This window comes from Neophocaena asiaeorientalis, unplaced genomic scaffold, assembly GCF_003031525.2.
Source record: "Neophocaena asiaeorientalis asiaeorientalis breed wild unplaced genomic scaffold, Neophocaena_asiaeorientalis_V1.1 scaffold82, whole genome shotgun sequence".
Lineage (NCBI taxonomy): Eukaryota > Metazoa > Chordata > Mammalia > Artiodactyla > Phocoenidae > Neophocaena > Neophocaena asiaeorientalis.
In genome coordinates, this window is record NW_020173068.1 from 5,327,076 (window position 1) to 5,339,286 (window position 12,211).

The following is a 12,211-nucleotide window of genomic DNA, read 5'->3' on the forward strand; positions in this document are numbered from 1 at the left end:
GGGACTCAACGTGCTGATGACTGTAAAGTACAGTTTCTGGCACATAGTAAATGCTCAGTATACAGACGTTATCATCTTCTCTGATGCTGAATACAGCAACCCAGTGTTTTAAGCTGGCCATGGGACTTCCCTGGTGGTCCAGTGCTCAAGACTCCACATTTCCACTGCAAGGGGCACAGGTTCGATCCCTGGTTGGGGAACTAAGATCCCACATGCTGCCCAGCGCAGCCAAAATAAATGAATGAACTGGCCATGACTGGAGGAAAGAAAGTCTCCCCTAAGAAAAAGTGAAGGAGGGAGAAGGGGAATATGGTGGGAGGGAGAGGGGGAAGATGGCAGAAGAGTAAGACGTGGAGATCACATTCCTCCCCACAGATACATCAGAAATACATCTATACGTGGAACAACAACTACAGAACACCTACTGAACGCTGGCAGAAGACCTCAGACTGCCCAAAAGGCAAGAAACTCCTCACGTACCTGGGTAGGGCAAAAGAAAAAAGAATAAACAGAGCCAAAAGAATAGGGACGGGACCTGCACCAGTGAGAGGGAGCCGTGAAGGAGGAAAGGTTTCCACACACTAGAAGCCCCTTAGCGGGCAGAGACTGCAGGTGGCGGAGGGGGGAAGCTTCGGAGCCGCGGAAGAGAGCGCAGCAACAAGGGCGCAGAGGGCAAAACGGAGAGATTTCCGCACAGGGGATCAGTGCCGACCTGCACTCACCAGCCCGAGAGGCTTGTCAGCTCACCTGCCGGGGGCGGGCGGAACTGGGAGCTGAGGCTCGGGCTTCCCTCCGAGTGTGAACACAGCCTGAAGGGGTTAGTGCACCACGGCTACCCGGGACGGAGTCCAGGAAAAAGTCTGGACCTGCCGAAGAGGCAAAAGACTTTTTCTTGCCTCTTTGTTTACTGGTGCGCGAGGAGAGAGGATTAAGAGCGCTGCTTAAAGGAGCTCCAGAGACGGGCGCGAGCCGTGGATAACAGTGCGGACCCCAGAGACGGGCATGAGACGCTAAGGCCGCTGCTGCCGCCACAAAGAAGCCTGTGTGCGAGCACAGGTCACTCCCCACATCTCGCTTCAGGGGAGCCTGTGCAGCCCGCCACTGTCAGGGTCCCGGGATCCAGGGACAACTTCCCCGAGAGAATGCACGGCGCGCCTCAGGCTGGTGCAACGTCACGCCGGCCTCTGCCGCCGCAGGCTCGCCCCACACTCCGTACCCCTCCTTCCCCCCGGCCTGAGTGAGCCAGAGCCCCCGAATCAGCGGCTCCTTTAACCTCGTCCGGTCTGAGCGAAGAACAGACGCCCTCCGGCGACCTACATGCAGAGGCAGTAACAAATCCAAAGCTGAACCTCGGGAGCTGTGCGAACAAAGAAGAGAAAGGGAAATCTCTCCCAGCAGCCTCAGGAACAGCGGATTAAATCTCCACAATCAACTTGATGTGCCCTGCATCTGTGGAATACCTGAATAGACAACGAATCATCCCAAATTGAGGAGGTGGACTTTGAGAGCAAGATTTATTATTTTTTCCCCTTTTCCTCTTTTTGTGAGTGTGTATGTGTATGCTTCTGTGTGAGATTTTGTCTGTATAGCTTTGCTTTCACCATTTGTCCTAGGGTTCTATCTATCTGTTTTTCTTTTTAATTTTTAAAAAAATTTTTTCTCAATAATTATTTATTTTAATAACTTTTATTTTACCTTACTTTATTTTATTTTATCCTCTTTCTTTCTTTCTACGTTTTCTCCCTTTTATTCTGAGCCGTGTGGAAGAAAGGCTCTTGGTGCTGCAGCCAGGAGTCAGTGCTGTGCCTCTGAGGTAGTGAAGACTCCAATGCTGGCCTTGAAAAATTCATTTATTCTCTAGCCCCAGGTGAGTACTGGCTTATGCTGGATTTGTTTTAAAAAAAAAAAAAAAAAAAAGAAGCCTTGTTTTGGTTCATTTAATTACCATGGGCTCTCTGTGGGGTTGATGAAGTGTTGGACAAAAATTAGTAACCTTTGAGTACTTATTCATTCAATCAAAAGACAGGTACACTATTCTGTACCAGACCCTGTGTGAGGAGAGCTGGGCATATAATGACCTAATTCCTACTGGATAAAATGTGGATTACTAATAGACATATCCATGTACAGGTCTCCAGAATCGCAGTGACACCCTAAATAACAAAGCATTTATCGAGGCAAACACTTTTGAGGTATTTCACCAGCTCAGCATCACCAACCATCAGCAGCTACTAGACCAGACCACAGGAAGATTCCTAACCCAAGCTGAGGTGATCAGACTCCCTCTCCTGGAAATCTGAATTGGAGCTGAAAGACACAACTTTGGTCTGTGAAAAACTGGAACTACACCATGAAACACAGGAACTATAGGGCTGCTGTACTCTACCACACAGATGAAGAATCAGGAAAAGCTGGTCTGAGGAGAAGAGAAGAAAGTCTGAGCCTCAAGGGCTTCCCAGACTGGGTACAGTCCCTTCCAGACACCTGGCAGTATTCTTGCCTTTGGGCTCCACAAAACACTCCTGAAGTCTTATACAACACAGAATTATTTTTGGCTTAGACTGAATGGCTTGAACAAGTTTCCCACTGTTACTCACTACCAGAGAGTTCTAACAAACACAAATACCAAGCAATTGCTGATTTTGACACTGCCATATCCTACGGCATGGAGCAGGACTCTCCTTTCTCAAACCTGGACTTGTGAGGAGTCACAGAAAGAGCCCTATCTCTCTCTTTCCTCTCCTCTTCAATAGCCGAAGAATGCAGCTTCACAGAAGGTTAGGTTCCCTAACTCACCCCTTATCCCATCTGTTTAGTGCTGTAAATGATGACCAGGTTCCCAAGCTTGACCACAGAAGACTACAGAACTCCAAACTTCCAAAACGCAGTACATTTCTAAGAAAGTGTGATTTTTAAAAGGACTGAAAACAAACAGTAAAATTGTTTCTAAAAATACACATATAACAGTGTTTCCAAAAAGGTGGAGCAGAAATACTTTTCACTAATCCTTTCACTAAATACAAAAATATCCTTCAGGAATGAAGAAGAAATCAAAACACTCTAAGATGAAGGAAAACAAAGAGAATATGCTGCCAGAGTGTCTAAAGGGAGTTCTCTAAGCAAAAAGTAAACAAAAAAGAAGGAACCCTGGAACAACAGGAAGAAAGAAAAACAGACATGGTAACTTGCAAAGAAAATCCCAAGCAACCTACCCAAAAAACTCCTAGAAGTATTTAGTTCAGCGAGATCAGAGGATACAAGATAGAAATACAAAAACCAATTATTTCTACATACTAACAGTGAACATATGGACACCCAAAATAAAAATATAGTTGCAATTACAATAGCTAAAAAGAAGAAAAAAATGGGTGTAAATCTAAGAAAACATGTACAGGATCTAGATGCTGAAAACTGCTAAAAGAAATCAAAGATCTAAATAAAGGGAGATATACTGTGCTCTAAAAAACAAAACAAAAAATATATATATATACATACATACACACATAGCCTCACCCCCTCCACCAGCACCAGCTGGGTACAACCCACAAAGGTCTTGTTGGCTTTTGTTGCTTCTTCTCGGAAGACAGTGATAAGTTCCTCCAAACGCCTTAATTTTACCTCTTCTGGGATATCATCCTTCAGCCTGTGATATGCCCGTGTCTTCTATTAAAAAAAAAAAAAAAAAAGAGAGATGGAGGTCACCACGGACTTGTAGAATCCGTTGTTCAAACACGGAGGCAGACATGCTCATCCAATTTGCAATTTACAGACACATGTATAGGAACACAAGCCACACCACAAGGGTTCTCTAACTCTTGGGCCTTCTAAGAGAAAAAGGTAACTATACAGTGGAGCCACATTTTTACAAGGGTTAAATTCTAAATTTAGCACATGAAAATCATAGACTCAAAATTGTTCTTGATATTTTTATAGAACACAGACACTAAATAATTCATATACCAGGTTACTCAGCAACAGTGTTTATACAAGACGCAAAGCATAGTAAAAGTTTATCAATAGGGAACCAGTAGGGTCTTCCCTGGTGGTGCAGTGGGTAAGACTCTGCGCTCCCAATTCAGGGGGCCCAGGTTCGATCCCTGGTCAGGGAACTAGATCCCATATGCATGCCGCAACTAAGAGTCCGCATGGTGCAACTAAGAAGTCTGCATGCTGCAACTAAAAGATCCCACATGCCACAACTAAAGATCCCAGGTGCCGCAACTAAGACCCGGTGCAGCCAAATAAATAAATAAATATATTTTTTAAATTTATTTAAAAAAATAGGGAACCAGTAAAACAAATTATGGTTTATCTACACAATGGAATATTACACAGTTGTGACAAAGAATGAGATAGCTATGTATACAGATATGATTGCTCTCCAAAATATACTCTGAACAGAAATAAGCAAGGCACAGATCAACATGTATAATAACTTTGATGTAGAAAGTATACAAATGAATATATTTATAAATACATGAAATGTCTCTGGAAGGTTAAAGAAGTAGTTGCTAAGAGCAGTTGCCTTCAGGGAAGGAACTGAAAAACTAGGCAACCCAGGAAGAAAAAACAACTGCTTTGCACTGCATACTATTTTGACCTTTTGAATTTTATACCACACTCAGGTTTTACTCAGTCAAAAAAAAAAAGAAAAGAAAATGTATCCTTGAAAACCTTTTAAATCATCCAAAATCATAGTGTACATACATGTTTATATATACAAACACACACACTTTATATATATCTTTAGGTACACAAGCTCATAATGGAGTTGGAGAACCACTGAGCTAGACAAAAGTGGAAAGTCTATACACCAAAGTCTAGACATTCAAACCAATCTGCCTTTAAGAGAACTACCATATCCAGAGGGAAATGAAGAATGGGTAGAGAATTCTAAAACAGATTCTCTTACAGGATTTACTCTATTCTGTCTTATTAACAACTAACCTCTACTGTGCACTTAACTATTATAAAACACTATTTTAAGTGCTTTATATATATTATCTTAAATCTCAAAATAACCTGACGAGGTTGGTATTTATGTTATCCCTTTTCACAGATAAAGAAAGCAAAAACTTTTCCCAAGGTCACACATTATTAAATGGGAAAGGCACAATGTGAGTGCTTGTTCTCATCCACTATGCTACTTGATTAAGCCTCTAGGACCTTAACCCTAATCTAGGAATTAGACTCCAAGTAAACACTCACCTTCAATGCCCATAGGATATGCTTCCACCTCACACTGAAAACTCACTTCCCAACTCTAGCATTAAAAAGAATTCCTCGGGCTTCCCTGGTGGCGCAGTGGTTGAGAGTCCGCCTGCCGATGCAGGGGACACGGGTTCGTGCCCCGGTCTGGGAAGATCCCACATGCCGTGGAGCGGCTGGGCCCATGAGCCATGGCCACTGAGCCTGCGCGTCTGGAGCCTGTGCTCCGCAACGGGAGAGGCCACAACAGTGAGAGGTCCGCGTACCGAGAAAAAAAAAAAAAAAGGCTGAGGATGGCTAGGAGGGCAACAAGGAGCCTCTGTAAAACAAATCACATCTGTTGGCCAAAAAAGAAGTTCTGCATATTAATGAAAGATTTTCGGTTTCTTTTAAAGAGAACAGTGCCCTTCCCTCCACTTTCAAATTCTGAACAACCTAAACATAATTTTAAATATTCTAATGAAGAGGAATATTAGCACAATTGTTTTTCATCTCAAATTGCTGAACTGTATAAAAGGGTAGACAGGTTTATTAGAAAAAATAAAGAAATGAATGGTAAGATCCTTGTGGTTTCTCAAGGACAGCCTCGCTGCCACTTTCTTTTCTTCCCAGCTGTCCACAATCAACCAGAAACTGGTCAGGAATGGTGTCAGTCTCAGCATAGAAGTAGCTCCTCCCCCAGCCCAGGACTCACCTGTCTCATGCTATAGGCAAAGAGGAAGCCCATGTTGTACTGAACTTCCTGAAGCAAAGACACTGTCTGGAGGTGATCTTCCTCCGTCTCACCACAAAAGCCAGCGATGAAATCGCTGCTGAGGCTCACACCTGTGACACACAACAAAAGACAGCATGTCACTGCTGCTTACCTTTAAGAAAAGCCTTTGGTACCTGTGGATTACGGAGGGAAGGATAGAGACTGTAAGGCCTTCCCTGGAGCTAGCTAACCCGTGTGCAAGTAAAACGGAACAGTTATTATAGAGCAAGGAGGTAAAGGCCTGCTCATCAACAAGGTTCCCATGCCAGAGCCTGGCTTCTCAGTCTACATTCCCCTCAGTGCTAGAAAAGGTATTTTTCACTTCAAATATTGGATTTAGGGACACAGTAGGAGTCCGTATTTTCAAATTTGTCCTGCTTTAACTTTTTTTAATTTAATTTTTATCTTATATTGGGGTATATTTGATTTACAATGTTGCGTTAGTTTCAGGTGCACAGCAAAGTGATTCAGTTTTACATATACATATATCCATTCTTTTTCAGATTCTTTTCCCATATATTTAGGTATTACAGAATATTGAGTAGAGTTCCCTGTGCTATACAGTAGGTCCTTGTTGATTATCTGTTTTATGAATTCCACTTATAATTGACATCATATGTTATTTGTCTTTGTCTGACTTACCGCACTTAGTATGATAAACTCTTGGTCCATCCACACTGCTGCAAATGGCATTATTTCATTCTTTTTTATGGCTGAGTAATATTCCATTGTATATATGTACCACACCTTCTTGATCCATTCCTGTCGATGGACATTTAGGTTGCTTCCATGTCTTGGATACTGTAAATAATGCTGCAATGAACACTGGGTGCATGCATCTTTTTGAATTATGGTTTTCTTGGGATATATGCCCAGGAGTAAGATTACTGGATCATATGGAAGCTCTATATATAGTTTTTTAAGGAACATCCAAACTGGTTGTACCAATATGGAGGTTGCCTCCATAGTGGTTGTCTCCATATGGTTGTCTCCACAGTAGCTGTACCAATTTACATTATCATCAACAGTGTAGGAGGGTTACCTTTTCTCCACACTCTCTCCAGCATTTATTGTCGGAAGATTTTTTGATGATGGCCATTCTGACCAGTGTAAGGTGATACCTTATTGTAGTTTTGATTTGCATTTCTCTGACAATTAGCAATGCTGAGCAGCTTTTCATGAGCTCTTTGGCCATCTGTATGTCTTCTATGGAGAAATGTCTATTTAAGTCTTCTGCCCATTTTTGGATTGGGCTGTTTGTTTTTTGATACTAAGCTGCACGAGCTGTTTGTCTGTCTTGGAGATTAATCCCTTGTCGGTCGCTTCGTTTGCAAATATTTTCTCCCATTCTGTGGCTTGTCTTTTCGTTTACGGTTTCCTTTGCTGTACAAAAGCTTTTTAAGTTGAATTAGCTCCCATTTGTTTATTTTTGTTTTTATCTTCATTACTTTAGGAAGTGGATCCAAAAAAGATATTGCTGCAGGAATTCCCTGGTGGTCCAGTGGTTAGGACTTGGCGCTTTCACTGCCATAGCCTGGGTTCAATCCTTGGTTGGGGAACTAAGATCTCTCAAGCCATGTGGCATGGCCAAAAAAAAAGATACTGCTGCCATGTATGTCAAAGAGTGTCCTGTCTATGTTTTCCTCTAAGAGTTTTATAGTATCCAGTCTTACATTTGGGTCTTTAAACCATTTTGAGTTTATTTTTGTGTATGGTGTTAGAGAATGTTCTAAATTCATTCTTTTACATGTAGCTGTCCAGTTTTCCCAGCACCACTTACTGAAGAGACTGTCTTTTCTCCACTGTATATTCTTACCTCCTTTGTCATAGATTAATTGACCATAGATGTGTGCGTTTATTTCTGGGCTTTCTATCCTGTTCCAATGATCTATATTTCTGTTTTTGTGCCAGTACCATACTGTTTTGATGACTGTAAGTTTTTGTATAGTCTGAAGTCAGGGAGCTTGATTCCTCCAGCTCCATTTTTCTTTCTCAGGATTGCTTTGGATATTCGGCATCTTTTATGTTTCCATATAAATTTTAAAATTGCTTGTTCTAGTTCTGTGAAAAACGCCATTGGTAATTTGATAGGGATTGCACTGAATCTGTAGATTGCCTTGGGTAGTATAATCATTTTGACAATATTGATTCTTCCAATCCAAGAACGCAGTATATCTTTCCATCTGTTTGTGTCATCTTCAATTTCTTTGATCTTATAGTTTCTTAACTTTCGTCTGATAGTGTTTTATAGTTTTCAGAGTACAGGTCTTTTGCCCATTAGGTAGGTTTATTCCTAGGTATTTTATTCTTTTTGATGCAATGGTAAATGGGATTGTTTAATTTCTCTTTCTGATCTTTTGTTGCTAGTGTATAGAAATGCAACAGATTTCTGTACATTAATTTTGTACCCAGCAACTTTACCACATTCATTGATGAGCTCTAGTAGTTTTCTGGTAGCATCTTTAGGATTTTCTGTGTATAGCATCATGTCATCTGCAAACAGTGACAGTTTTACTTCTTCTTTTCCAATCTGGATTCCTTTTATTTCTTTTTCTTCTCTGATTGCCATGGCTAGGACTTCCAAAACTGTGCTGAATAAAAGTGTCTTGTTCCTTGGGGTTCCCTGGTGGCGCAGTGGTTGAGAGTCCGCCTGCCGATGCAGGGGACATGGGTTCGTGCCCCGGTCTGGGAAGATTCCACATGCCACAGAGCGGCTGGGCCCGTGAGCCATGGCCGCTGAGCCTGCACGTCCGGAGCCTGTGCTCCGCAACGGGAGAGGCCACAACTGTGAGAGGCCCACATACTGCAAAAAAAAAAAAAATTAAAAAAAAAAAAAAAGTGTCTTGTTCCTGATCTTAGAGGAAATGCTTTCAGCTTTTCACCCTTAAGTATGATGTTAGCTGTGGGTTTGTCATATATAGCATCTTCAGTTTCTTAATGTGGTATATCACACTGATTTGTGGATATTGAAAAAAATCCTTACATCCCTGGGATAAATCCCACTTGATCATGGTATATGATCCTTTCAATGTACTGTTGGATTCAGTTTGCTAGTATTTTGTTGAGGATTTTTGCGTCTATGTTCATCAGTGATATTGGCCTGTAATTTTCTTTTTGTGGTATCTTTGGTTTTGGAATCAGGGTGATGGTGGCCTCACAGGATGAGTTTGGGAGTGTTCCTTCCTCTGCAATTTTTTGGAATAGTTTCAGAAGGATAAGTGTTAACTCTTCTCTAAATGTTTGACACAATTTGCCTGTGAAGCCAGCTTGTCCTGGATTTTTGTTTGTTGGAAGTTTGGGGGGTGGGTTTGTCTGTCTATCTATCTATCTATTTATTTATTGCTGCGTTGGGTCTTCGTTGTTGTGTGCAGGCTTTCTCCAGTTGTGGCAAGCAGGGGCTACTCTTCGTTGCAGTGTGCAGGCTTTTCATCGCAGTGCCCTCTTCCGTTGTGGAGCACAGGCTCTAGGCACGTGGGCTTCAGCAGTTATGGCATATGGGCTCAGCAGTTGTGGCCCACGGGCTCTAGAGCACAGGCTCAGTAGATGTGGCACACGGGCTTAGCTGCTCCAGGGCATGTGGGATCTTCCCAGACCAGGGCTCAAACCCCCATCCCCTGCTTTGGCATGTGGATTCTTAACCACTGTGCCACCAGGGAAGTCCCTTGTTGGAAGTTTTTTAATCACAGTTTCAATTTCAGTACTTGCAATTGGTCTGTTCATATTTTACTTCTTCCTGGTTCAGACTTGGAAGATTTTACCTTTCTAAGAACTCATCCATTTCTTCTAGGTTGTCCATTTTATTGGCAAATAGTTGCTTGTAGTAGTCTCTTATGATCCTTTGTATTTCTGTGGTATCAGTTGTAACTTCTTCATTTTCATTTCTTTTTTTTTTTGGCTGTGCCACATGGCATATGGAATCTTAGGGATCTTAGTTCCCCAAACAGGAACAAACCCTTGCCCCCTGCAGGGGAATCAAGGAGTTCTAACCACCGGATTGCCAGGGAATTCCCTCATTTCTGATTTTATTGATTTGAGCCCTTTCCCTTATATTCTTATATATAAGCCAAAGGTTTATCAATTTTGTTTATCTTTTCAAAGAACCAGGTTTAGTTTATCTTTTCTGTTGTTTTCTTCATCTCTATTTCATTTATTTCTGCTCTGATCTTTAAGATTTCTTTCCTTCTGCTAACTATGGGTTTTGTTTGTTCTCCTTTCTCTAGTTGCTTCTGGTGTAAGGTTAGGTGGTTTGAGGTTTTTCTTGTCTCCTAAGGTAAGATTATATTGCTATAAACTTCCTTCTTAGGGACTTCCCTGGTGCCGCAGTGGTTAGGACTCTGCGCTCCCAATGCTGGGGGCCCGGGTTCGATCACTGGTCAGGGAGCTATATCCCACACACATGCCACAACTAAGAGTTCACATGCCACAACTAAGGAGCCCGTGTGCTCCAACTAAGGAGCCAGTGAACCGCAACTAAGGAGCCCACCTGCCACAACTAAGCCCTGGCACAACCAAATAAAAATAAATAAATAAATTTTAAATAAATAAATAAATAAATAAACTTCCCTCTTAGAACTGCTTTTGCTGTGTCCCAAAAGTTTTAGATCATCATGTTTTCATTTTCATTTGTATCTAGGAATTTTTTGATTTCCTCTTTGATTTCTTCAGCAATCCATTTTTTAGCCTCCATGTGTTTGTGTTTTTTACAGTTTTTTTCTTGTAGTTGATTTCTAATCTCACAATGTTGTGGCTAGAAAAGGTGCTTGATATGACTTCAGTTTCCTTAAATTTCCCATGGTTTGCATGACCCAGCATGCAATCTATCATGAAGAATGTTTCAGTACCTCATCCAAACATATACTTTTGAAGTTAAACACAATGTTCCAACACACTTTAATTTATTTAATTATCCCAACAATCCAATAAGGTGAGTACTATTAACTCCATGTTACAGATGAGAAAACTGCAGCCCAGAGAACCTCCACACTATCCTGTCCCATCCAAATGAAAGTATTGGTACAGAACACAAGTTACAATAATTATAAATTTGTAAAACAATGTAGACATTGTCAACAAATCTAAACTAAAAGACTTACAGAGTAATTTTATTCGGAGGAAGGGAAAAGAGAAAGGGGAGTAAGGGTTACGATAACAAGAAAGGAATTACCTCTAAGTACACATTTTTAAAGATATCAATTGCTCCCAAATCAGAACTAATTTAGACTATAACTTTGCCAGCTAACGAGCTGGAACGAGGTTTCTCTCATGTGTTCAGAAACACAAAGACTATAGAAAAGGAATCCCTTTAGTACCTGAGGCCACAAGCTAATCCACACCTCTGAGTATATCTAGCAAGACCAAGATATTAAAAAATCGGAAAGAAGAGAAAGAGAGAAAGGAAAAGGAGCAAAGGAAGTGAGAAAGTTGACACAATGTACTACCACAGGTGTTGCCTGTATCTGACCAAGAAGACTGGGGTCACTGGTAGAGTAATGTGCTAAGCAAAATATGTTTCTTAAATGTACCTGGGATAGACTCTCTGATATGATGAATTAATTCCACATAAGCTTCTCTTGAATATCTGCAATAAAGTACAAAAAGAAAACGCTTAGATGAACCAATCTTCTTTAAATGAATGCTATAATGAACTAATCACATGTAATTACTTCTCATTCACATAGGACAGTACAAGAGTAAGTATCCAGAAGAGTCCTTTTGATCCAAATCCTGTACTATAACCTAATCCAAAGCCTGTAAAATTTTAATTCAAGAACATAAATTACTCTAAATAGATGTTTTTATTTAACTAAGAAATGAAGATAAATTAACATTTAATATCTCTAAAACTCTTTGCCAATGTGGAATACAAGGAAATTACTAGTTCCATACAGCTTGCCATTTGTCACATGATCCTTTCAGTCTTATCTTTGCTATACTTACTATTCCCAAAGTGAGTGAATACATGGAGCTATATTTAAATTCTAAGACCTAAAAACCTTTAATGTTAAAAGCTAAAGGATTAAAATCTCAGTGTGCCACACAGTAGGTGCTTAATAAAACACATGCTAAACAAATGAAATGAGTGATCTAGTCCTCGGTCTATACTTATAGAATGAACAGAAGCAAGTTATAATGTCCATGGGTTTACTCATGTAATAAATATTTAGTGAGCAGCTACTGTGTGCCACACACTACACTAGGTTCTTAGACACTGCTTGGTCCTTAAGGAAACATGGAAAGGTATGGGGTGCC

The 12,211-nt window shown here is 40.9% G+C and overlaps 1 protein-coding gene across 8 annotated transcripts in view; it reads right to left on the reverse strand.

The window, feature by feature from the left end:
- The window catches only part of CDK5RAP1 (CDK5RAP1 mitochondrial tRNA methylthiotransferase), a 102,972-nt gene that overhangs the window by 62,528 nt on the left and 28,233 nt on the right, over nucleotides 1–12,211 (reverse strand). For all 8 annotated transcript variants that reach the window (XR_003003002.1, XR_003003001.1, XR_003003000.1 and 5 more), the window contains 3 exons: nucleotides 11,485–11,540; nucleotides 5,903–6,033; nucleotides 3,514–3,663 (listed from right to left, as the gene is read on the reverse strand). Coding sequence is in view for 5 of the 8 variants with exons in the window: in XM_024742924.1 (XP_024598692.1) it covers nucleotides 3,514–3,663; nucleotides 5,903–6,033; nucleotides 11,485–11,540 (337 nt within the window). In the remaining 3 variants the exon portion in view is untranslated. The remainder of the gene's footprint in view (nucleotides 1–3,513; nucleotides 3,664–5,902; nucleotides 6,034–11,484; nucleotides 11,541–12,211) is intronic.